The sequence below is a fragment of the Dromaius novaehollandiae genome, chromosome 5 (assembly GCF_036370855.1).
Source record: "Dromaius novaehollandiae isolate bDroNov1 chromosome 5, bDroNov1.hap1, whole genome shotgun sequence".
Taxonomy (NCBI): domain Eukaryota; kingdom Metazoa; phylum Chordata; class Aves; order Casuariiformes; family Dromaiidae; genus Dromaius; species Dromaius novaehollandiae.
The window spans coordinates 9207102-9232445 of NC_088102.1; the positions used below are offsets into that span (position 1 = coordinate 9207102).

Genomic DNA, 25344 nt, shown 5'->3' on the forward strand with positions numbered 1-25344 from the left:
GGAAAAGGGAAACTGAGAATCAATAGTGCCAAGACTTCAGCCTGCAGGTGACTAGCACTTTTGCATATTTCTAACGTGACTTGGCAGCAAGTAAAATCCTGTGTCTGGGGGCAGGGAGCGTCACGTGTGCTAGCATGTGCTGTCATGCATCCCCCAATTCTCATGTAACTGCTCGTAGAATCTTTCTCTTGTGCACTGACTGATGCAGGGCAATTCTAGGAGGAAATGCAGAAGTGATCAAAGGGTTGTTTGTCCTGGTTGATGTGGCAAGTCCATAAAAGATAAAAATGTTAAGGAGATGGCAGATTAATTTAGTCAGGTAGCAAAAGATCTGTGAATGATAGATGTGACTGAGGAAAAATAACCTCCTCCTGTTTGTGACTGTTAATAAGACAAGCCAAAACACTTGACTGTGTGCAGCAGTGGGAAACAGCCCCACTGTTGGAAGGAAGCTGGCTGAAAGGACTTTCTTTAAGCATGACCCACGTGGTAGAAATACACACGCTGTAGGCTTGTGGGAGTGCTCTACTCAATGCATACCTTATAAAATGCAAATGTCTGGAGTCACTAGTCACAGTAATGACCTTGATAAATCATTGGATATTTCTGCATGCAGCTTTCATCCCAAGAAATACTTAGCTAGTGAAAAAATTTAAAGTGAGGACTGCAGAACCAAGGTGATAGTAATTGTTTCTTGTTGCATGTATAAGAATGGGCAATAATTAGATTTGCTAATTAGGATTGATAATTAGATGTGACAGTTTGACTCTGTTTTTAACTGTCTGTTTTTTAAGACCACGGTAGCAAGGCTCTGACAAAGTGTGTGGTATCTTAAGGTGTGTTGTCGTATGACCTTTTCTAATGTCATTTTCCTTTTTTGCTGCACTGCTCCAAAGGAAAGATGGTTTTAACCACACCCTTCTCTCCCCTGCCATAATTCTTGTTTGTCGAGTAAGCTATATGTTCTAAGTCTCCTGTCAGTATAGCTATAGTGCAGTAAGATAACTCATGGAGACAAACTCACTCAAACTATCTTTAAATCAGATAGAACCAAGAAACCTACTAGCAGTGTCACTGCGTAGTACGTAGTCTACAAGTTCTGCCTAAGATATTGTGCAACTGTTTGAATGGTTAGCTTATGCAGAGCTCTATGCAATCACAGCTCTACCGCTGGCACTACCCAGGGCTGCTAGTTTGAATTTAGCTCGGGTATCTTTGTGGGAGCAGCAGCCGCTTCAGCTAATGTAGGTGTTAAACCTGTTGTGCAAATAGTGTGAGTGGGTCAGAAGGAAGGTAAAGGAGGTGTGTCGTGCAGATGTGTCATTCCATGGTCTTCTCAGGTATCAAGGAGCCTGGCAGAATTGTTTTTGTGCAAAAATCTTCTCATGTGGAGGCATCGTTTTGGAAGTTTGTAATATGACATAAATGTGGGGGAGGCATTTTTCTGTTTTAGAGAAATTCTTTCCTCTCTTCCACACACTGTACTGAGCAATCTCTCCCCTTCTACCCTCACCCACTTCAACATTGCTATTAATATTTCTCTTTCCATCTGGCTACGATGATTTGAAATAAATGAAAATTGCAGCAGGATGAGGTAACTGATGTGTTTTATATCCTGTAGTTTAACCTTCACCTAACCGGTGACATCCACGCTATCACTGCTGCGAACAACCTGGTTGCTGCTGCTGTCGATGCACGTATGTACCATGAGCTAACTCAGAATGACCAGGTATGATCCTTTCTTATTATGTGTTTGAGCCCAGCCCACTTTGGTCAAGATATTTTGGGAATGCCAGCCCCACTAACCGTGCGTTTCGTTCTGTAAGGCTCTCTATAACCGATTGGTGCCTGCTGTCAATGGTGTTAGGAAGTTCTCAGACATTCAGATTCGAAGACTACAGGTAAGTTCTCTGGTCTCAAGTTGATTCCTGGTTCTGTTCCACTTATTCTTTTGTTGCATAAGCAGAGGCAGGTTGCAGAAACCACTGTGCTGTCCTGTAGGTTATTCTGCTGGCATTTATTTTCATAAAATGTGCAAAAGTGTGGTAGCCCTTCTTTCAGCACAGATAATGATGAGACAGCCCCACGGGGGAAGAATCATTGATCTAACTCCGTTTGTCATACACTCTATGAGTAACATAGTGGAAAGTGGGAAGAGGTAAAGAGATTAGTGCCCTTTATTAGTAGTGTCAATTTAGTGTCTTTAGTGCAGCCTAAGACAGGACCAGAAACAGTCTTTGTCCCTTATACTCAGTTACAACTGAAGATAAATATTTCCTGTGTATGTGACAGCTGTTGAGATAATGCAGCACAAAAGAGGCAAGTTTGGAATACAGCAGAAAGAGAAGGTAGAGAATTTTATTTTCTTATTCAGACTGAACAAACACAGAAAAATGGATACTCTTCCCCTCCCCCCTGCCCCCCCCCCCAAAAAAAAAAATCCCAGTTAAATGAGCAGCCTTGTCAGTGAGTGGCAGTCCCTGAGTGGACTGCAGCTCTTCTCATCCTCAGAAATCAGTGTGAACTTGTGTGTGTTCCTGGCCTCTGTAAAAATGAGGATTAACAGAGGAATAGTTTTGCATTGGGCTTAGACCTTTTGTCTAGCGCCTGCTGAGCTCTTTCCAAGTTGCATACCTTACCTGTTTGTATAATATTCAGGCTGGATCAGTTGCCCATTTGGAGATCAGGAACAGCAGTCTAAGAACAATACTTAGGAAGCTAAAGCTCTGATTTATCAATTGGCTATACTGTCTCAACCATAAGAGAATGTGTGGTTTGCTTCCTCTGCTGAGCAAGGAAATTATATCATGTTTCTTGATGTTACTGATGGACTGCTGAGGGAACTCTACCCTAACTGCTCTTCTGATTAGTGAATGTTGAGATGTGAAAGGTATGCTGATACTCCAGAAAGGGGGAATCTTCTTGATTTTTTTAAACATGCTGCGCTTGAAGAGGAAGAGAAGAGACTCTCTTTTTCTCTGTTGTTCTGGAGAAAGGGAGTTAGCTGTCTAATATAAATAAATAAATGAGCTTGCTCGTTCATAAATCAACTCAATCATTTGCCCTGTTCCTATGCTTGCACTTATATCAGGCTTCTTGAGATAATTCTTCTCTCAATTAAGCAACTTGGCAAACTGCCCGTCCTCTCAGTGTGTTCAAAATCAGCTTTCTGGGATGCTGACAGCCTTGTGACTGAATTGTTTAATTCCTTCTTTGTGCTGCTTAACCAGCATGCTGAAAGCAGTGTCTCTCAGTACGTATGGCTGTGTGCAATGACCCTAGGCAAGCTAATGAGAAATGGATGTAAGCATGTGAGGCTAATGATTAGAGCAAGGCATGTAAGAAACTGCAGAGCTTTCTCTCTCTTACTCTTTCCGTAGATGCTTTACACAGAGCTTGGTGACAACCTGCCCTCATGAGCTCTGTTGTCTGCACTGCCCTTTCCTAGCTGGCCAGCAGCAAGCTCTGCTTCCAGGTACACACTGATACGGATCCTCCTGTGTTGTGTGGGGCCTAGGACAAAGGGCACCAAAAAGGCATCCTCTCCTTATTTCCGAAAATGCAGATGCTGCTGCCAAAGGCTAATTGCTTTAATGGAAGTTAATTTCTGTAAATCTTTTAATTCTAATTTTTGTTTTGTTTTTGTTTTTTTTTCCACCTAGAAATTGGGCATTAACAAAACTGATCCCGCAGCTTTGACAAAGGAAGAAATAAATGTATTTGTGAGACTGGATATTGACCCAGCCACCATAACGTGGCAAAGAGGTACAGGAGTCATTTAATGAAGGAATTATTAGGAAACAAAATGTGTGTGAAACAGGAGGTTTGTAAATGTATCAGGAACTGTTTTTCTTGGAAAAATGAGAGAGAGGGATGGGCTGGCCTCTCTTTTGGAGTATTTGGTGGGATAGATGTTTTCTTGGACTGTAGCTGGGATCTCATTAGTAAAGGGTTGGACACAGAAGCTTGAATCTTAATCTTTATGAATTCAGAGCAGACTTCACTAATTGGTACAGGTTTTTGTTTCTGGTTTTGTCAGTCACTTAAAATTCAGAGACGGACAGCTGTAGCCAACAGGCTTTTTACCTGACTATTTGAAAAAAAGGCTGTGAGTACCGAGAGGGCACTGCTCTGGCATTAAACTCAGGATGTTCTGCTGGGGGCTGCCAGCAAGTGAAGGCCAGATTTTAAAAGGTTTTAAAGATACCTGAAGGTAGGTGCACAGTGGAAAAGCCATGCACACACAAGTGCGCTGGGCTTATATCCCACACGATTTTGGAATTAAATAGGTAGTAAACATCGTCTTACTCAAACATTTGTACCATCTTTACTAGTGCCGACCTACATCTTTAGGTACCTTTGAAATTTTTGAAAAATACGACTTGAATTTCTTTGCCTCAGAGTCTTCCCACCTACCAGAGGTGCATTATTTCCCTTGGCCACCTCTGATGTCAGTAACGAGTGACAGATCTTGGGAGTCCAAATTACCCCTTAAGCATGAGCTTTACTGTTGAAAGCAGTAGTAGTTGATGAACTTTGCACTTTGGGTGATGTTAGAGATGGGCTGCTTGTCCCCCAGTTACATGTGTGTAAAGTGTATGAGTTGGGACAGTGGTATCACACTGTGCTGCTAGGATATATTATTAGATTGCAAGGATGTTGTGTGCAGCAGCAGCAAGTCCACTGCCTCCTGTGAAGTCTAATTGGCAATAAATACTGATTTCCCACCCCCCTATCATCAGACAGCTGCATCCTAAACTGTTGGAGATTACTGTCTGCCTTGGAACAGTAGCAGAGACTTCTCTCATCGTTAATTTTTTTCTGAGTTTTGTTTATTAATCACAATATAAATCTGCTAACGGGATGAGAGAATGGAAATCTTTCCAGGTACTGATGTTGATATTGTCCCAATTGAATTGGTTGGTTCAACTACAGCTGCAAAGAAATAATAACAGCTGATTGATTCAGACATAGTTCTGTCATTTAAAGCAGCATCGTGTGGACACTTGCACCCCGCAGAACAGCAGAAACAACTGGCTTAATTAGGCTTCATTGTAAGAGGTGTTTTCAGGTATCAGCAGCCTGGATAATTCTATGTTAAGGAATTCCCTGTACAGATATTTAACATCAGTAAAGACAGTGCTGTTCATCATTTGAATGATGTAATTCATACACTCAGTTTTTTGTTTTAATATATGAGTTTTCTCTTTAAAGTTCTATTATATTCTGTTCTCTTTGCAGTCTTAAATTGGAAGTTACTCTGTTAGCACCTGGTGAAAGGCTCCTGGTTTCCCATGAAATTGTCTGTCACTCCTCCAGCCTATCCTCTTTCTTCCCAGCCATAGTAATATCAGCTTCCCCATGTTACTCATTACATCTTTGCAGGCTGGTTGGCTGTTGCCCAGTGGAATAGCTAATGACTGATTTCTGCCTGCTTTTTCCTTCCTGAGGACTAACTGGGGTCCATCCTGTGTTTCCCCAGCTGCCTGTTTGCAAAACTTGTAGGCGTTTAGTAACTGTTGAAACATCTTCCATTCTGTCGAATTGCAGTTAAACCTGGAAAACAGATTTAAAAAGGAAGGGGAAGGGTAGCTAGATGGGCAGGTGGTGTGATCACGTAAGTCTCACTTTTAGCCAGTTCACTAGAGAGATGAGTCTAGTACCTCACTGACTGTCCTACTTGCAAGAGCAACACAGAGTTAAGTACAGAATTGGTAAACAGATAACCTAGGATATTTTTCAGCCATCACCATTTTCTGACATCCTCAGTATCTAAAGCTCATTACAGCTCAGGTGCCTTGGCAATGCCGTGCTCCTCTTCCCAAATTCACATCTTCAGTCCAAACACTTAGCTGAAACTTGAGTATCCTGGGATATGTTGTTAGGCTGGACATTACAAATACAGATCACATCAGTAATCCGTGGCTTGCTGAGATGTGTGGTTGCTTTCTTAGTTAACTAAAGGTAAGATTGATCTCTCCTGGTGAAGTAGTCTGGCTGAATTAGTTTTTCACTAGCAAAAGGAATTACAAATACAGATAGATCTTTCTCTTTTAGACCCCAAGAGTATGGCTTTGTCTCCTTTTTATGAGAAACGCAGTGTGAAATAAATTCTCGAAAATCTGCTTCGTAGCCTGTAGTGTGACTACATTAGTCTGTCTAATGGGAAATTTCTATAAGATACTTAGGGTATTTCAAGCACATAGTAAGAAACATCAAATTTAAGCCAATATTGGATAGTTTATGTTTCCAAGATGAGTCGAGTTAACAGGGCAGAGTAGAGCTATTCCCACTGAGAGGGTAGAATCTGTCCATTTTATCATTTAACTTTTAAAATGATAATTTTATTTGCTTTTGGCTGCAGTAATTTCCTGGTCTCACATTGACTAATGATGATGAAAAAGTAATTGGAATAATACCACCAGCTCTGCTTTTGGGGAGGCTGGTGCATTATGGTTAATACAGAAGCAGGGAGGCTGATTCCTTCTAGATCCAGCGCAGCATCTCCAACGTGCAACTGTAGGCACCTTAACATCATTGCAGTTCCGGTTTGGTGGAAGAATCATGCCGAGTTGTGCTTGCTGTTGTTGAGGACAGGGTGGTATCTTAGACTGAATCTGGTCTAGTTGGGTTTTTGTAATAGAGCAGAGATAAAATGTATGACTTGAAACATGTCTTGTTTCTCTCTGCATCCCTGCAGTGCTGGATACAAATGACAGGTTCCTTAGGAGAATCACTATTGGACAATCTCCAACAGAAAAAGGATTCTCACGAACGGTAATTGTTCCCATCTCTTGCGTTATTCCACCTTTTGAGAAGCACACAGAAAGACATGGTCCTAAGACAAGATTCCGTAACTCCCCGTGGTTTTTTTAAATCTTCTACCAGTAACTTGTTAAAGAGAAAGCAGAAAAGTCCCTTACAGCAGGCAGTTAAATTCACTGCCAGGGCTATGTTCGGTTTTATCGTCCATTCCCCTCTTTCCCTGATCTGTATGTTGGCTTCCTGAACTGGGATGACTGTGGCACAGTAACAGTGATACACAAATACCCCTTGCAAATACGATGCATGGCAATTGCTAACCTTAGCACTCCAGACCCTTTGGGTGGGATGCATCTGGCCAAAACTAGACACTGCATCTGAGCTCATTGTCTAGATTTACTGTATAATCGATAGAGAAAAATAGGCTATCTGAGCTGTGATTCCTCTCATCCTTAAGTAGCTGTCAAATTAATAGTTCAAATGGATTGTGCTCAAAAAGCCTCTTTATTGACTAGAAAAGGTCCCTAGAGTGCCTAGCTTAGATGGAGGTGTCTTTGTTATGTCAGATGAATTCTACCCTTCATTTTCTACAGAATCTGCTAGATTTTGTTGTATGTTATACTGTTTAGTGATGGTCAGATGAGTTGGTAAGCTCAGTCTTCAAAAATATAGTTTGGTGTTAAACGTTTTTCCATGAATCACTAATTTATGTACCAGGAGAGAATCACATGATAGCAATGGAATAAGTAGTTTTTACTTCATGCTGCAGAAAAAATTCTAGCTTACAGCTGCATATTTGAAGTGAAGTATGTTCTGACAGTAATACTTTAGATTGCTTTTATGTATGTACGTGTGTATTTTTTAAGATGATAATTGGCCTTTTTCTAAGAATTTAATGGAGGTAAAGATTTCTGCTAGGGAATTATGATGAGTTCTTTTCACAGTGTTTATTCATCTCTTGCAGGCTCAGTTTGACATCACGGTGGCCAGTGAAATCATGGCAGTCTTAGCACTCGCTGATGGGTTGGATGATATGAGAACACGACTGGGAAGAATGGTAGTAGCTTCCAGCAAGAGGGGAGAACCAGTTACAGCAGATGACCTTGTAAGTGAGTCATTCAGTCCTTAAATGCCAAACGCCTGCTATTACATCTGAAAGCCTTGGGTTGGAAAGTGTAAAGAGATGGTTATATACAGAAAAGACTTCAGTATATCAAGGATTAAGGGTGAAATCTTAGCCCTTAGATTTAGTGAAGGCTTGTGACTTTACGCAGAGTGTATGCTTATGCGATCTGGGCATGGACGAGGGGCTCTGATGTGCTGTATGTCAGGTTGAAGCCAGCACCATAGGAATTAATGGGGAAATACATGGCAGCACCTAGATAAGAAGTATAAATATGAACAGGAAGAATTCAAAATGCATCCTGCTGGCCATCCTGTTTCTCAGGCTCCCTGGAGGGAGAAAAACATTGAGCAGAAACAAAGCCTGTGCAAGTTTAATTACAGTTGATGAAATATCTTCTGCTGGGAGACAATGTTATAAAAGCTGAATTCTTTGCAAATAAGTGCAAGGCTTCCACCAGACGTCGCGCGGAGACATAAATCCCTTATTTCCAATGGGTGAAATGCTGAATATAGTGGAACTGGTGATGTCTGTTACTGGTACGTAAAACAAGGGTAGGGCACAAGCTGCAGCACTATCTTGCAGTTGTCCATATGATAATTGTTAATCCAGTTCTTGGCACATTTGTGGAGCGTGTCATCTACCACTCTCCCAAACAATGCTTCAGCCTATGCCCCAGGCACGTCTTGCAATAAATGCTTTGGAGAAAGCAACCCTGTTTGGAGGAGGGGAGGCAGATTGAGCTCTGTGTGTGTGAACTGTGCCCTGCCACTGTGCCTCAAGACAGAGAACAGGTTCAGGACTGTTTCACTGGTCAATAGAGAAATAATATTGGTGCTTCCTGTTGTCCTGTATAGTAGATTTTTTAGCTTTGCAAGTTAGCATGATGCGGTATTAATGGAGTTTCTCCTGCATTCTTTGCGTGTGCTTGTCCAGTGGGACAGAAGAATCCACAGGCTGGGTATCCTGATCAATGTTCCTAGCAAGATGGGACACAACACAAAGCTCCTAGCTCTTTCTCTCTCTCTCCATTTTTGCTTTTTTTTTCTTTCCAGGATAAGCCTGAGAAATACTAAAACAGCAACATGGTCTAACTCTGGCCCTGCAGAAAAATGATTAGGCTGGGAACTCTTTATCTGTAAATGTCATGATTTGAGACATTTGTTGGGAGTGAGGGAAGGTGCATGCTTCAGTTCTGTAAGCAGCTTGGATGTTTCAGTTCATACTGCTAACATGCTGCAAGTCTAACCTTGAGTGCCTCAGTTAACCCCTGTTAAGAGAAAGTCTCTCTTGCTTCCTGTCAGCAATAGGTGCAGATGGCCCTTGAATAGGGAGTTGCTTTATGAGTTTTAGGTAGAGTCTGGGTAATAGAAGTGTTTCAACTCAAGACTGAATTTTTTTAACCTCGTTATGTTTAATTGTAACTGCAGAGCAGAGGATAGTGTCAGATCTATCCAGCAGGTTCTCTTGGATGTTATACTTGTTTTTGCAGATGCAGCTGCTGGCTTGTGTTGTTAGGACTGTGTTACACACTCCTTATGCAGGCAGAAACATTGTGGTTGCACAGGTCACATTGGCAGAATGATATGTCCGAGGCCAGGTCCTTCTGCTGTTATACACCAATGTCACAACTGCGTTACCAGAAAGCCCAAAAAAGCTGGGAAGAAATGTGGAAGCAAAAACTGACTACAGGCTTTTTAGAGATGGGGATGTATTGAAGTGCCACTGAGTGACACAGACCTGAAATGTCATCATAGAAATGAATCTGGCTCTGTGGTTTCATTATTCTTGAGATGACTGAAGCTTAAAGCTTTTCCATTAAATGTTAATGAAGCTTTCTTTTGGAAGGATTGAAACTAATGAAACAAAGCAGTGAGTTTCTTAGAAAAAAAATCTTTCACATAATTGAGTGCTGCAATCCAGTTGAAATTAAGAGGAAAGGAAATAACGGTTGAAGGTTTTCATAACTGCTCTGAACATTTGGCTTAGTGCGCATGGTAGCAGTTCTAGTTACTTTTGGAAGGGGTGGGTAGCAGCCAGCTAAGTTTCCAATGGACTGTCAGTCGCAAGGATGACCGAGCCACTCCTTTCCCTTCCTGGGATGGGTGTGGATGAAGTCGCAAGCTTTTGCTTTGCAGGAGGCAGCAGGGCATAGAGCTACACTTAAGAGGAAACAGAGACTCCAATATTTGCCTTTCATGATGCCAGATGGTCTTTCTCAGAAGCACAAGGGTTCACTTTAAAAGTTGTTTCTGCACAAGAGACTTGGCCACGATGTAGCGGTTGGTTATGCACATTTGCCCATATTTAGAGCCAAGATGCTGAAGTGGCAGTGTTGGTGGTCTAGAATAAAAGGTATCTGGAGCAACAGCTGGTACTGTTCCTGAAAGCTCACTGGGACAAAAGCAGAGCCTTGGCGCTGCATAGGAACTGTCTGAAGGCCCTTGGTAGATCTGGGAACTGACTGCTCTTCTGTCTTTTTCCTTTAGGGAGTGACTGGTGCTCTGGCTGTCTTGATGAAAGATGCTGTTAAGCCAAACCTCATGCAGACACTAGAGGTGAGCACAGATGGGCTTTTTAAGTATTTGCTATGTGTACGTGCTTAAAGCCAAGAAGCAACCAGTCTAGTTCACTCTTCACAAATCAGCACGGGATTGCTCTGCTTAGAGCTGTTTATTGTTTATTGTGGTTTCCTACCTGAAGTTCAGGGCTGGAAGAGAAGGCTGGGTTCTTTCCAGGTCTGCTCTTGGTTTGTGGGATGGTTCCTGAAGAAACCTACTAAACTTTGCTGTGTCTCCATTCTGTTGTCTTTAGTACCAGGAAGTGGTGCTTAGCTTCTGAAGTGCTGCAGATTTGCTAAATTTTACTCTCTGATTTTTCCCTCCCTCCCTCTCTTTCCCTTTTCCAGGGAACACCAGTGTTTGTTCATGCTGGACCTTTTGCCAATATTGCACATGGGAATTCTTCGGTGTTGGCGGACAAAATTGCACTGAAGCTTGTGGGCAAAAATGGTTTTGTTGGTAAGTGTATGCTTTTTGCAGGGAGGGAGCTGCCTTTTTTCTTTTTTTTTTTTTTTAATCTTGACTGTCTTTGTTTTTCATCTTGGAACAAGCTCCTGATTTATATAACCAGAGCACTGACCTTGCACAGCACCCTCTCACGAGTGGTTTTGTTTGTTTGTTTTTCCCTGCTCTAGTTACAGAAGCAGGATTTGGTGCAGACATTGGCATGGAGAAATTCTTCAACATTAAGTGCCGTTACTCTGGTCTCCGGCCTCATGTGGTGGTGTTGGTTGCCACTGTCCGAGCTCTGAAAATGCATGGAGGAGGCCCTACAGTAAGTACTAGGCAAGGTTTTCTTTAGGCCTGCGAGGTGCTGATGGTCTTTCCAATCCAGTCACTTAAAGCCCTGTGGGGTTTGATGGGCTTGTGTTGTCTTGAGATTTGCTGTTGTAAAAGGAATCCATATGTCTTTGTTGGCTGCAAGCTGCTTCATGTAGTATGCTACATTTGTTTTATTGTTGTAATGAAGTGTTTGCATGCTGGGACACTTGTGCATTGGCCATAAGTAGTGTCTTATATCTTGATTCAGTTTAAGAACAATCCAGAGCGAAATTGCTGTTATGAATAAAAATCTTTTGGGGTTCCCTCTCTTTCTTTTTCTTTTTATTCTTTTTTTTTTTTTTTCCCCTCCAGGTCACTGCTGGGGTACCTTTACCAAAGGAGTACACAGAAGAGGTAACCTTCTTTAAATATTTATATGGTAGCTGACCAACTAACTGCATTTATTACAAGATACTGTCATGCAATGCATGCCTGAATAGCTAGCGTGTGTCCTTTCTTTAGCTGCTGGGGAAATGCTTCCTCATACAAGCCGTAATGTTCCCCCCTTCCCTTTTTTATTTTTTATTTTTTTTATGATGATCCTTTGGCTCTGTTCTTTCTTTCAAGCATTTATTGTACTTGACCTAGCCAGTGTTCAGAGCTTTTTGTTTCTTCTGAGCTCACACAGTTGTCTGTGCGCGCAATTTTTCATTGTGATATCTGTTCCATGTCCCCTGACCCTCTCAGTATAGAGTAATTGCTTGGTTGAAATATTGTCTCTGAAAATGTTCAGAGTGCCTGTCTAATTACTGTTTTCTTAGTAGCAGCAGATTTTTTTTACCCCTTTCTTTTCAAGCAGAGGAAAGGAAACTAAAGTCTCAGCTTCTAACCTTGTTCTTTGCATGGTTGTGTACACTTGGATAATTGGTCTGGCTCTCTTTATATGGTTGCAGCTTTTTCACATGTGGAGCTTCTGTATGAACTAAACTTTGCATAGGAAGGGATAAAGTGTGCAGACTTCCATGATAATCTCTGATGCTGCAAAATGTAAATATGTATAAACCTAAAATTGTTGCCACAAAACAAATTTCGCTGCTAATGATGTTTAATACACAGAGGAATGTGTCACAGAGGAAAATGAGGCTTTAGTATGGGGAATTAGTCAGCATAAATCTTAACTTGGACAGTTTAGAATAACAATAATGGTAAAAAGTGATTCCTTCTATCTTGGCTGGGCAGCTGAAACCAGGAGTCATTAGATATAGTCGGTCTTCTTCCTGTCTGCCATTCAACAAGGTGATGATGTTGCGCTGGTCCAGGCTGTTCAGAAAGCAACACTGTGAAAATTTATCTTTGTTTTTATTCCTATTTTGGCATTTCTATCATTAGCTGTGGACATAGTGCTTTTGGAGCAAAAGTTCCACTGCCCCTTGTAAGATGTACCCTCTGCTGACTGTCTTCTTTACAGAATCTTCAACTCTTGGCAAAAGGTTGTAGTAACCTAAGCAAGCAAATCCAAAATGCCCGGATTTTTGGTGTCCCAGTAGTAGTGGCTGTGAATGTTTTCAAGTAAGTGAGCTGGGATGTGGAGGTGCTCCATGGGAATAAAAGATGTTGCATGTAAATTAAACTTTCTTGGTTTTGGTACTGTTGATATACCGTCTGCTGCAAGCAGCATCTTGCATTGCTTGAAGGATGAATAGGGGAGCTCTGCTCAGTTATATCAAATGAATTCCTTAGTATAATTTAACCAAGGATTTTAAGATCAGTGACTATTAAACTGCCATCGCTCACACCCTGACTAGTGAAATTACCGTGGACAAAAGATGCCTGTGATGATCTGGAATCTGAGTGCTTAAAAGATGACGAAGTGCCTGTTCTGTAAACCGCACAGCAGTCAATGATCTGCTGTATGGAATAATTACTCTGCTAAGAAGCGCTTAGAGCTTTCCATATTGTACTACAGAGGAAGTAAATTCTGTTGTTGTCTCTTTTTTATATACAAACAGAAGAGCTTTGAACTGGTGTGTTAAAACTAATAACAATTGCAGTGGAATAGCCAACTAAAGATTTTTCATACTAATGTATATTGGCTGATTTAGAGCAATTCTGGTTTTTTAGCTTGTGGTATGCACATGATATATAGCACATCCTAGCACCTCTAAATCAGCAGTACTAATGGCTTTTTGGGTTTACTTCTGAAAACAGGAGTTGCCTTGCCAGTAAGGGACAGAAATGTCAGAAAGTGTAGAACGCTGCTCTGTCAGTCAGTCTTGGGTTTCTACATGTAGTTCCAGAGCTACCTGTTGTTGCTTGCTCCTGTGTGGAGTAGCTTGTTTCACCGAGGTGGTGAAGGCTTGTCGTGGATAATCCCTAAATGTAGAGATGGCTTCCTGATGGCTGGATTCTGTGATTTGTCTTGTTTGACAAGAGAGATGAATGGTTAAAGCAAGCAGCTAATTCACTGTGTGTATGCGTGTATGCAAATTGTTCTCTTTACAGAACAGATACAAAGGCTGAGCTGGCCCTTGTAGTACAACTGGCAAAGGAAGCAGGAGCATTCGATGCTGTGGAGTGCACTCACTGGGCAGAGGGAGGTAAAGGAGCAGCTGCACTGGCCCAAGCTGTTCAGAGAGCATCAGAGGCTCCCAGCAACTTCAAGTTCCTCTATAATGTGGAGGTAAGAACTTGCACTATCACAGAGGGCCATACTTAGTCCTTCATTTCACTCTTAGCTTAGGAAAGCATTTTAGTTTGTTGTCAAGTGCAATCAGTCATCATGACGTGGAATAGAAGTACTCTGTGCATTAGGTGAGTACTAGTTAGTTTCACAGGCTTAAGCTGCTGAAGGTCACCTGAAAGTCTGCTGTGAGAAGCTGAGAAGAAAATTGTTTTTAGAAGCTAACACTTATTGCACCAGCCTCAAAGACCTAGTCTGTCAGTTCATGTCTTTTTGACTACCAAGTGAAATATTGTTTACTCTTGGCACTGAAGGATATTGCTGTGACCCTGCTAGAGATGATGAACAGGTTTCTACTGGGGCAGCCACGTTTCAGGGTGAGGAAGCTTACTTCTCGAACTGCGACATCCCTTCCTGTCAGAGGATGCACTGGAACAAACCTTACTGAACTTGCTGCCTTACCAGAGAGCTTGAGGGTATACCTCATGGTTAGGATGAGGATCCATACACCAGGCTGCAAAACAGAATGTGTCCTTTTTTTTTTTTTTTTTTTTTTTTTTTTTTTTTTTTTTTTTTTTTTTTTTTTTTACTTTGCAAATGGGGCTTATGGAGTCACAGCACAGGTGAAGTAGAAGAGAACGTGTGTATTTCTTATGACTTTGCTCTTGGGCAGATTTGACAGAGGACCTGGAGGTAATGAAGTCCCTGACAGTTCAATGAACATAATGCCTGCAGCCCAGCAAGGGGACAAGTTGTGATATGAGCTTAACCTTTTAAACAGCAGAAAGAAAGATCACATTGATGCCTCAGTAGCAAGAAAGTCTTCAACAGCAGCTTGTAAATTGGTAGGCTGTAGAGAGTCCACGTGAGAGAGAAGTTGGCGTTGGGGGAAGTTTTGCTTAGGACAGCAGTTGTCTGAGGTGTCTTATGCCTTTGTAAAGTCTCATTTACACATTCAAGCTGCAGCTGGCTGTTGGGTCATTGTCTGTCTCCTTCAAGTCAAAAACCAGGCATGAGGCAAATACAGATTGATGTTCATGGAATTACCCTGTCTGGTTTCTTTATCCCAGCAGCTAGCTGGAATTGACTGTACTTTGCTCTTCTGTGCTACAAAATAATCATGGAAGACTTTGGGAAAGATGAGAGTTGCTTGTCCCAAATGGTGGTACTTTGAAGATAACACAGGAAACTGAAAATGTATACAGAGTACCTGTAAGACTATTTTATAGTAATGTTCTTCGTCTGTCATTTGCCCCTTCAAAGGCTTTTTTTTCTCTTAACCTTGGGGAGCCTACTTTGCTCTTAATCTCAAACTCTTTACACTCACAAAATTTTGAGGGCTTGAATGGCAACCCCAAGAGATTTAGAAAGTCTTCCTCAAAAATGGCCGTAGTTTCCATTCACTCGTCTATGTACTGTGCAGAGGACAGGTTTAGGACAGGTTTACATACCCTAGAGAGGTTCCCAGAAATACCTTGTGTGTCCATAGCTGCTTCTGTGGTTTGTGTTCTACTTACTTGCCACAGAAAGAGTGCAGCATGACTGGCGACATCCTCTCCCCTTTGTTCCTAGAGCAAGAGCAGTCTGGATAGTTCCCTGCTTAGTATTGATCAGGGAGTTAAATTCATATTTATGATGTGGCAACAACAAGTGAGAATTGTAAAAATCAACCTGTGATTTCAAGGAAAATGTTCTCTGTGTCCAGCTCTTTGGCTTCTCTCACTTAACAAGACCAACCTCTTCAGAAAGTGCTGGGCGCCAAACCATGAAAATCTAGAGGCAGCAGAAGGCACCTTTAGTGAGGGCCCCCAATTTTTTTCCTCTTTTTTGGAGGGGGAGAGTGGGGGTGAGGAGAGAAGCAGGTTAACCACGTTTCCAAAGCCTGATTCTCTTCTTCAGGGAAGTTATTATGAGAGATTTGCATTAAAAGCTGTGGATTGCTTCAGTGAGGACAAACATAGGCAAGAAGTGAGATTCATGCAAATGAAGAATCTCTCCAGACGCCTTTTTGCTTGCTGTCAGACACCCAGGTTATAGCTTGAATCCTTCTTCAATAGCAAGCATTTATTCAAGAACATAATGAAGTACAGAGGCATATCATTATATCTATTTTAGCTCCTTAACAAATGCTTTAGATTTTTCTTCTCTGATCTGTCTTATTTGTGCTTTTATTTCTTGTAACTGTAACTAGTATTTTATCAAAAACTGCTTTTGACTTAAACTCGAGAGAAAATTAGCATCTCTTCTGGGGTGGACAATTAACATGTAAGAACAGCTTATCAGAAATATTGATGTGTATCTTTTTGTTTCTGATTATAGTAAACTAGTTTTATTTGTCCTCTTATCCAGAGAATCAGCTGCAACAAGATAAATGAAACCTGTTCTGAAAATCCTCAAATTATTATATAGGTTTGTTTTATAGTAAATGGGAATAGCTCTTGAAGTTGCAGGTGGGCATTGCATTGCACAGCATGTATGAAGGGCCATTAAGCTACTGTGATGCTATGGCTCTTTGTAGTTTGGCCACTCTGAGTTTCCTATCTTTTTTTTTTTTTTCCCTAGCTCCCTGTTACAGATAAGATCAGACTTATTGCACAGCAGATCTATGGGGCAAGTGACATTGAGCTGCTTCCGGAAGCTCAGGAGAAAGTCACCTTGTACACTAAGCAGGTGAGTTTTCCAAGCCGTCAGATACGCAGTGATGCTTTCATTAAAATGTTCATATATAACAGTGGTGTTCAAACTGTGTATAAAGGGGATATGATCTGAGTGAGGATCTTATCCAGGGCCTGCTGGATGCTGCTCTGGCAGAAGAGGAAGAGGTAGTAGTACAAGTGGTGAGAAACTGGTGCTGGCTTTTAGTAGAGAAGATAGTACATCTGGCCCACTGCAGTACACATCTCTAACAGTGTATGGAGAGAAAAGGGCATGAGGATTTAGTGATATTTCTCTACTGCACTCTCCTATTTTCCAGCAGTTTGAGAATTAGAGGACTACAAGTGGCTAAATAGTCTCTGATCATTTGTTTTTTTTACTGTGTTGCCTAATCCTTTTTGAACCCATGTGAACTTTTGGCAGTCACAGATATGCTGGGGAAAGAGTCCCACAGGTGATATAATGCTTCCTGTGAAGAAATGGCTACTCCTATGCTTTTACTTTTATCCTTTATACTTTTATACTATCTGGCATCTGGTTGTTAAATACGATGCTTTCTGGTTGTTGCATTCCATTTTCTCTTTCTCTAGCATGGTGTTCCTGTGAATTTGCCTCCCTTTCAGATAGTTTCTGCATTACTGAAGATACGTAAAGGGCTTTGAAGAGAAGGGCAGTGTGAGAACCAGTGATTGTTTGTTTACAATGTGCTTGAATAATTTTGCTTTTAGAGTCCATTTTGTGCTGGGATATATAGTTTCCTTTTCATATATCTTGGATATTCCTTTACAGTTCTGTAGGTCTTTCATACCATAGCTATGTAATTCCTGCTTCGTGACAACTTGCAATCAGTTTGATCAGACATTTCCAGTTAACCGACCTCAGCTGAACAAGAACTTTAGTTTTGAGCTATTTAAATAACATTTCTGGGAGAGAGCAGAAAGTAAGCTAGATATCAAGGTTGTATATCTAACACTTCCATGTTATTAACCTTTTCCTCAACTGACTGTGCTGGAGACCGTGGTTGTTCTTTCCTTAATACTTAGAAGGTGGGGGAAGGAATAGGGATCCTGAAATAGTCAACAGATCTGACAGGCTGTGGGTGAAGCAACTGCTAAGGAAGTAAAATGGCCTGATAACCCAGAGAGTGGCAGAACTGAGCAATTACATTTGTGTATAAGAAAGGTTACCAGTGTTGTTTCTTTCTTTGCATCTCTTTCTCGCTCCCATGTCATTGCCTCCCTCAGGGATTTGGAAACCTGCCAATCTGCATGGCTAAAACTCACTTGTCATTGTCTCATGACCCTGAACAAAAAGGAGCACCAACAGGTTTCATTCTGCCAATCCGAGACGTTCGAGCCAGCGTTGGTGCTGGATTCCTGTATCCACTGGTAGGAACGGTAAGTGACTGAGTGAAACGCTAAACTGTGGGGTGAGGAAAAAATCTTCATGTGCATTCCACTAAGCATTTACAACAGATACCCTAAAGGAGGAGAGTCCATGTTATTTATAATATTTTAACAGTATCAGTTCAGTGTGTTATGTCCTCAATAGGGTTTTTTCACAAGGGAAGAGAGATGCTAAAATAGACCAGCTGACTCTTTGAACACATGAGCAACCCTCTATGCAATCCCCAGGTCCCACATCTCTCTCTTCTTGGCTTTTGAGGAAAAGGTGAGTCCTGTAGCTAATGAATTGAAATCTGTGGCCCGCCTGAGTGCATTTGTGACTTTGCATTCCTGATTAAAACACTTGGTAGTACTGCAGCTGAAGGCTGTGTGCACCAGCAGATTAGGGTAAAACTACACAACTCCCTCAAAGCCTACAAAGCAAACAGCTTCTGATGAGACACCTCCAAAATGAAGCTGACCTGCACTATCAATCATTTCTCAGCCTCCCCTTCCCTTTGGTTCCCCTGGTTTTGCTGACCATCTGTTTGCTGTTCAGCCTGCATCGGTTACAGCAGTCCATTTCACTGTGCCCTTGAGTTTAGTTTCTGTTCTTTGAGATGATTGGCATAACGTCAGTCCAGAGGAGGGGGAGTAACTACAATGGAAGCAGAATCCTGGAATAGCTTTGATATGAATGGGATGGCAGAAAAAAGGAGTTACCTGCAAAATGCACTAACATTCAGGTTTGTGCCCGAAGAAAGAAAGTCAGGATGAAAGGAACCACTGGAAATCTAGTCTGGACAAATGTTGCTAAGTGAGTTGTTACGTTTTTTCAGGGGATGGAGCATTTGGAGCAAGCTTCTCTATCACTTTCCTTATTTTATTTGAAAGTACCGTATTTTAAGGATCTATACCTTTTCCTGAAGTCATCACGCTTGCTGACGACTTCACGCTGGCACACGCTTGGTTTTTTTTGGACCATCTTTCAAAAGCATTGAGGGTGCAAGGGTCAGCGGCTGAAATTTGCTGATTTAAGGGTTGGGTCCCTTGCTCCTTCAAATGCTAACTCTCCTAGAGCTAAACATTGGATATCTTTTTCTTTTAATTTGACCAAAAAAAAAGGTAGAAAGAAAGTTTCCAGATTACCCAAGATAAGTAAAATAACCGCATCCTGATTAAAGTCTGGCTCTTCCATCTTTATAAAGAGCACTGTATGCTTTGGGATGAAATGAAAGATAGTGTACGTGTTATGTTATTTATATTTTTTGCAAGCCAAGATTTAATCGAAACAATGCTTTTTTTTTTTTTTTTTTAGCTATTTATAAGCACTGGAGAAGGAAGGGATGTACAGCATTAATGAGCTACACAAGAGAAAGATGTTTTCAGACATCCAAGCTAATAATTGGCTCTTTCTCAGATATATTGGTTCTCTGTGAAGTTGGACTCTTTCCTTCCCGCTCCTCCCCAGTTTTCTAATGCTTTCTTGGACATGCAGTTAATCATGATGTTAATTCTGCCAGATTTAACAGCAAGTCTTTTGATTAGGGACATGAAATTCACTCCTTATTCTGCCTACAAAGCCAGGGAAGGGATGTCCTTGTGAAAAGCAACCCAGAGCATTCTGATTTCAGACCACAATTTTTAACCCATTCAGCAGGAGGTGTGTTAGCCTGAAAGTAAATATTTAGCAGCAGTCATTGAACTGTGAACTGAAAATGCAGCAGAAAAAGCCACTGCCTAGAGCTGTATGAGAAATTTGAGTTGAAATTCATTGCCCATACTTATGTATTCATGTTGTCTGGAGTAAATCGCAAAGGTATGTCTCATTTTAAATTTTGTGAGCTTCTGAGTTTGGGGTTTTTTTTCCTTTCCAGGTCAAAGTTTAAGCAGTTACACTTTAATGAAATATTTTGATATTTTAAAGGAAACATAATTTCAAAGATTACCTACATTTAACTTTAAACATCAAAAATAATGAAAGTGAAGTCATATGACTCAAATTGTTTGGGTTTCTTTCTTCTTTGATGCTGCTAGCGAATTGAAAAAATCATGTATTCAGACAGCTCTGGTTTTGAGTTCCTAAATGGCTTGTTTTCAGAAGTTCCACAAGTGAAACAAACAATACATTCTTAATTAGTTTTATTTTTATTTGAAATCCTGCAAGGAGATTGATTACATCCATGTGATCCAATTTTTGTAATGTAGGTAAATGGTGAGAATTGCCCTGCATTCTTTTTCAGTGCATGTGGTTTTGAAGGGAAGGAGAACAGTGGAGGAAAAGTCCGTTTCCTTAGCTCTGAGAATAACAGAGTGCATTAAGCATTGTAGACACTTGTACAGAAAATTGCTAGCCTAATATGAAATTATTCTTTCCTGCATAAAAATTCAGGGATAAAATATTCTGCTTCTGCTTCCAGAGTAGCCACTGTGGGCTGCCCTGTGATTAGGAAAGGAGGAAGATTGACCTTTCCTTTCAAAATAGAAAGTGCAAGAAATAATAAGTTAGGCCCATATTTAGCAATATGGCACCTCCTACTGTATTGAATGTCACTGACTCAACTCTTGCCTTGGCTCTCTGAATCTGTAGATGGAGATCTACAGCCCAAAGCTGTATGTTTCTCCAGTAATACATAAATAAATAGGAAGTTCCTTGCTCTGCAATAATAGTCGTGAGAACAGGGAAATCCTTCCAGGCTGCTTTGGTTCTCTTAATGCCTTGGCTCTTGAACGCAAAATATTCATATAGCCTAACACGAAGATAAGGAATGAAGGTCATATCCATAGTCCACTATTCTCTGTCCTGGAAAGCAGCGGCCGTGACAAAGAGCTAGGGCACTGTGCGCTCCTAGAGTATATAGCGGAAGGTAGATATGAAGTGACTTTTACCTCCGCGTGAGGAGTGTTGAGGTGTGCAGTGGTACGCTGCATGGGGGCTCTGGTGTTACCACTTTTAAGTGACTTAGGAAAATGGGATGGGATTCCAAAAGCTCCCGGAATAGTTTTGAGAACTGCAGAAAATGCCTAATCTAAGCTTTGCCTCCCTGCTGCTTGGCTTATTATCAAAATGAAGATTTGGAGGAAATTTGATTAGTGTACAAAACACTTGCCCAGAGAGAAAATACTAGGTTGCTGAAGAGCTCTTTAATGTAATGGAAAAGGGCATAACAATTACTGATTGTAGAAGCTGAGGCCAGATGATGCAGATGGAAAATGAGACCCCGGATTTTTATTTGTGAGGTGGATGACGACTGGTGCAGAATGCCAAGCATGGTCACGAAGTGCCCATCTCTGTAGAGCGTCTGTGTTAGCCTACACGTGCTGCTGGGCTAAATGCTGAGTTAGGGAAGGGGAAATAATCTGCATCAGTAAATCGGACCACATGTAGTCCCTACTGGCCTTGCATTTTATGGCTCTGAGAGTGAGCACTGAGCAGTGGGACAGCCTGAGTGGACTGCCCTGAGGCAGGCGTAGCGCAGGCAGCTGTTTTGCCAGCTTCACTTCTGCCACTGCACAACCATTTTGACTTGCAGGTCTTGCAAACAGTGCGTAGGTTATGTGATTCCAGTCAGGAAAACAGACTTGTCCATCTATATTTAAGCCTAATTCCATTTTAGAAAAATTACTGAAACCCTCTTCTCAACAATAATAATTCCAATTTATTTAAGGGCTCCAGTTCTAGGATCTTAAAGAATTTTAATCAGCTGGGATTTTATAACTAGTGGGAGTTTCATTCAAAAACGCATCCTCATTTTAATCACCAGGAAACTGCTGAAATCCATCATTGTGTCAGCGCGGCAACATCCATAAAGACTCATCTAACATCTAATAGTTAACTGTTGAAGCCAGCAGGATGTTTAGGTACTTTGCCAAATCTTGGCCCCAGTCACTGGCAGAGGCAGAAGCCAAACTGAATCCTCACCACAAAAAAATCCCAGTTCTATCTACTGAGCCAGGAGTCCCTGGTTCTTGTCGTACACTTCAAAATGGTATATGACCCTCATCCAGCTGGTATGTTTGTGTGCAAGGAGGTGCATCAGCTGTTGCCGTCATGATCTCTCTAAGTATTAGATCTTTCACGCGAAGCTGTGCTGCTACCATTTTAACAGTTTGTCTCTTGCTGTCCAGATGAGCACTATGCCAGGACTTCCTACAAGACCGTGTTTCTTTGATGTAGACTTGGACCCAGTGTCAGGAGAAGTAAAGGGGCTCTTTTGAAAAGAATTATCAACAAAAGGTAGGTGCCTTGTTTAGGTTAGAAGGCTTTCAACTATTTGGGCTTTATTTCTCATCTTGAAGTAATGGAGTTATACCAATCTCATGTTAGGCCATATGTTTCCAAATGGCATTTGATAATAATTCAGCTTTAAAGTTGCCTGCAGTACTATAGAATAGTAATTAAATTTATTTTTCTTTTTAGCACCCAGAAGAACACCTGATGAGTCATATAAATGGAACTGTGCCCTGATTATATATATTTTTATAATCAAAACAAGATATGACTGAGAAATACAATGCAAGAAGTGACTGGGAGGAGGAGTGCTAAAGAATCAAACACTTCTTTTTAATCCATAATAATTTTTAAACTACTATATCACAAGCTAGTAGACGAAACTAAGTCTATAAAGTATACTTCCTGTACAAACTTTCTGCTTCATAATTGTAGCTGAAAAACTTGTTTTTAATTACATCTTTTGATGCAGAAAGATGATTTTAATAATGAAAAATCCTAAACCTGGAGTTGTTTGGAACAGCCTTGGGGCATAACTGTCTTAACTTGTAGGGTTTTTGTGGCATATATATGTATTATTTTTGGAAGTCTTGTACACTGTATATTGCTGCTTGCCATACTGAATTCTGTATTCCATTTCTTGCACTATGGAAGAACTCGCAGTGTGCTGTGAGGCTACACCAGTTTCACTTCAAAGTGGGGAACGAGGAAGGATCCCTTTACATCTCATCTCTCTCCAGAACTTTTCACCACCAGCTTCGGCTGTGAATTATCCCTCCAGACACCTGAGCCATATCAAAATTTCCGCTTTAGAAAGCCCAGCTGTGGCTACTATCTTGTATTATTAATGAAAATTGAACCTCTGGATATCGAATCTTTAGAGGCTGGGTCTCTGGCCTGCATCTGTGGCTGTGAAATGATGCTGAGAAAGAGGAGCTTGTACAAAACGTGTCTTTTGAACAGTTTTTTCCTGCTCAACAATAAGTACTGTTACACTCTTCACAAGCCTTGTTTCCAACATACCTTTTTGGTGAACAGAGACAGCAAGAGTAGTGATAAAGTCACTTGTAAGAGATGTTGTCATAGCAGGCCAAAAATCATTTTGTAACATAAACATATAATTGCTGCCAAATTTTTAACTAATACGAATAAATTGGTAAATCCTTCAAGTGCTTTCTGGGTTTTAATATATGCACTGAGATTAATGAAGTAGAACTTACTTCTGTGAAAAACTGTCTACAGCAGCAATTGCAGTATTGGCAAGTGGAAGTGATTATTGCGGTAACAGGTTGTCTGCAGTGCATCCCTGTGCGTTTAATCTCCTTTCCTTTCCTGGATGGCACATGTCGTCTATAGGAAATAAACCACCCAAATTATTCAGTAGGTTTGAGATACTCACAGTTGACTGCAAAAGACCTGAATTAAGGCGCAAGTTCTATTAACTTTGGTGACTGCCCTGCTTGCAGCCAGACGTTTTTGGCTTCTCCTTTCCACCGCGACTTGCAAGGCCCATCTGCTTGCAGCAGAGCTGAATCTAAAAACATTCTGACTTTGGTGAGAACTGGGAGAAGCGTGGTGTAGGTGTGCACCAATGTGAGCGTGCATCTGTAGTACGCAGATACTATTTATAGCAAGTTATTCAAGAGGGGAGAATAATTGTATAAAAATTACCTGGTTGTCACAGAAGCAAAGACGGAATAATTTAAATTGTCGTAAGAGCACTTGAGATACATTCACAGCCTCCTAAAATTTTTGTTTTGATGATATTCAGCTGAGGAGTTGGCAGTCAGGTTTTCCAGAGCATGCACAGGCCACTTGCATGGGGTCAGAAGGAGTTTTCCCCGATCCCTGCTGGAAGTGCCTCTTCACCTGAGCCACCTTGGCTAAGCCTTCCTGGGGAGCAGATTGCTAGAGCTGATGCTGCCAAGGCTGCTGTCAGTTCCTACATTTAATCTGCCTTCTCTCATCTTGCAGAGGCTTCCCTGTTGCATTGCTTGCTTATAAGTGCTCTGTTTTCCACCTTCATTTTATGCTTATGAAAGATGGGAGAAGTGCAAATTTATGCTCAGATTTGTCTCCTTTTAGCTTAGCATGAGATCTCAGACACGTGGTTGAGAAAGACAGTTCGAGAGATCTGTAGTCCACCTCCTGCAGTGAGGCAAGGTTGTGGCTCAGGCATGCAACTGTTGAAGGTTTTGCTGCATACCAGGGGACTAGCAGTAACAAACCATTGTGGCCAGCAGCAAAGAACATGGAAAAATCACCCTAAACATCTCTAGAGATTATTGGCAGATGCTTTTTCTAACGTTGAACGTAGTAGGAGGTGTATTCTGTGGTGTCCCTACTTCAGGTCTTGCAGGACTGATTTATAAATAGCTTGTTTATTCTTAACTCTCTCCTTTGTTATGAAATATGCCAATTAGTTCTTGCCCTACCAGATATGACACAAAGAACATAACATTTAATCTCTTTTAACTAAATATGGGAAGGTTGTTTTCTCTCCCTGTTGCTTGGAGGAAAAACTAATTATGTAGGGATTTGTTCTCTGGACTCTTTGTGGGTCCAGAGCCCTTAGCTGGTGTAATGATCATCCATTCCCCTAGCTGTCTTATAATGAGAGTTTTGCATCATGTCATTTATTTCTTAATAAGGCAGATTTTTGACTAGCAGAAGGGGCAAAAGGAGAAGGTACCGCTTGGCTGACTTTGTGCACATCACCGATGCTTCGTGTGGGCACAGAAGGAACATCAGAGCCTACAGATTGGCCAGGACCATGCTTGAGGCATGAAAGCTTCTGTGTCTTCTGACCAGATCCTCTGTTTTCTACTGCACTATGTTCCTCGTTTCTCTTGTATCGTACCCTTTGATGTCACCATCTTCTCCTGCAGTGGCAGAATTGAGTGCCATGCGAGGGATTTTCAAAGGGAGTTGACTGGAGCCCACTTCCCTCATGCCAACGCTGAAGTAACGCACCCAAGTTAGCAATCCTTTCTGCTTCCACCTGCTTTCCTCACTCCCTTCCTCCTATTTCCAAATGAAACAGGAGAAAATAGTCTTCAGTGCAGAAGTGTATCGTAACTGAAATGCACTGAGCACCCCGTGGAGCGGAGCCGTTTCCAAACGGAGATTATTGTCCTGAGTGAACACCAGCAAAAACATCTCATAGGGAGCTGTTAAAATGACGA

At 41.3% G+C, this 25344-nt stretch overlaps 1 protein-coding gene across 2 annotated transcripts in view; it reads left to right on the top strand.

Annotated features, from left to right (window-relative positions):
- The window catches only part of MTHFD1 (methylenetetrahydrofolate dehydrogenase, cyclohydrolase and formyltetrahydrofolate synthetase 1), a 46305-nt gene extending 22977 nt beyond the window's left edge, over positions 1-23328 (top strand). For both annotated transcript variants that reach the window (XM_064511954.1, XM_026114088.2), the window contains 15 exons: positions 1622-1729; positions 1827-1901; positions 3663-3765; positions 6701-6777; positions 7727-7867; positions 10375-10443; positions 10794-10905; positions 11082-11221; positions 11581-11622; positions 12677-12777; positions 13711-13888; positions 16451-16558; positions 17788-17940; positions 22057-22165; positions 22349-23328. In XM_064511954.1, coding sequence (XP_064368024.1) covers positions 1622-1729; positions 1827-1901; positions 3663-3765; positions 6701-6777; positions 7727-7867; positions 10375-10443; positions 10794-10905; positions 11082-11221; positions 11581-11622; positions 12677-12777; positions 13711-13888; positions 16451-16558; positions 17788-17940; positions 22057-22146 — 1497 coding nt within the window. In that variant the 3' untranslated portion in view covers positions 22147-22165; positions 22349-23328. The remainder of the gene's footprint in view (positions 1-1621; positions 1730-1826; positions 1902-3662; positions 3766-6700; positions 6778-7726; positions 7868-10374; positions 10444-10793; positions 10906-11081; positions 11222-11580; positions 11623-12676; positions 12778-13710; positions 13889-16450; positions 16559-17787; positions 17941-22056; positions 22166-22348) is intronic.
- The last annotated feature ends 2016 nt before the right edge of the window (positions 23329-25344 follow it).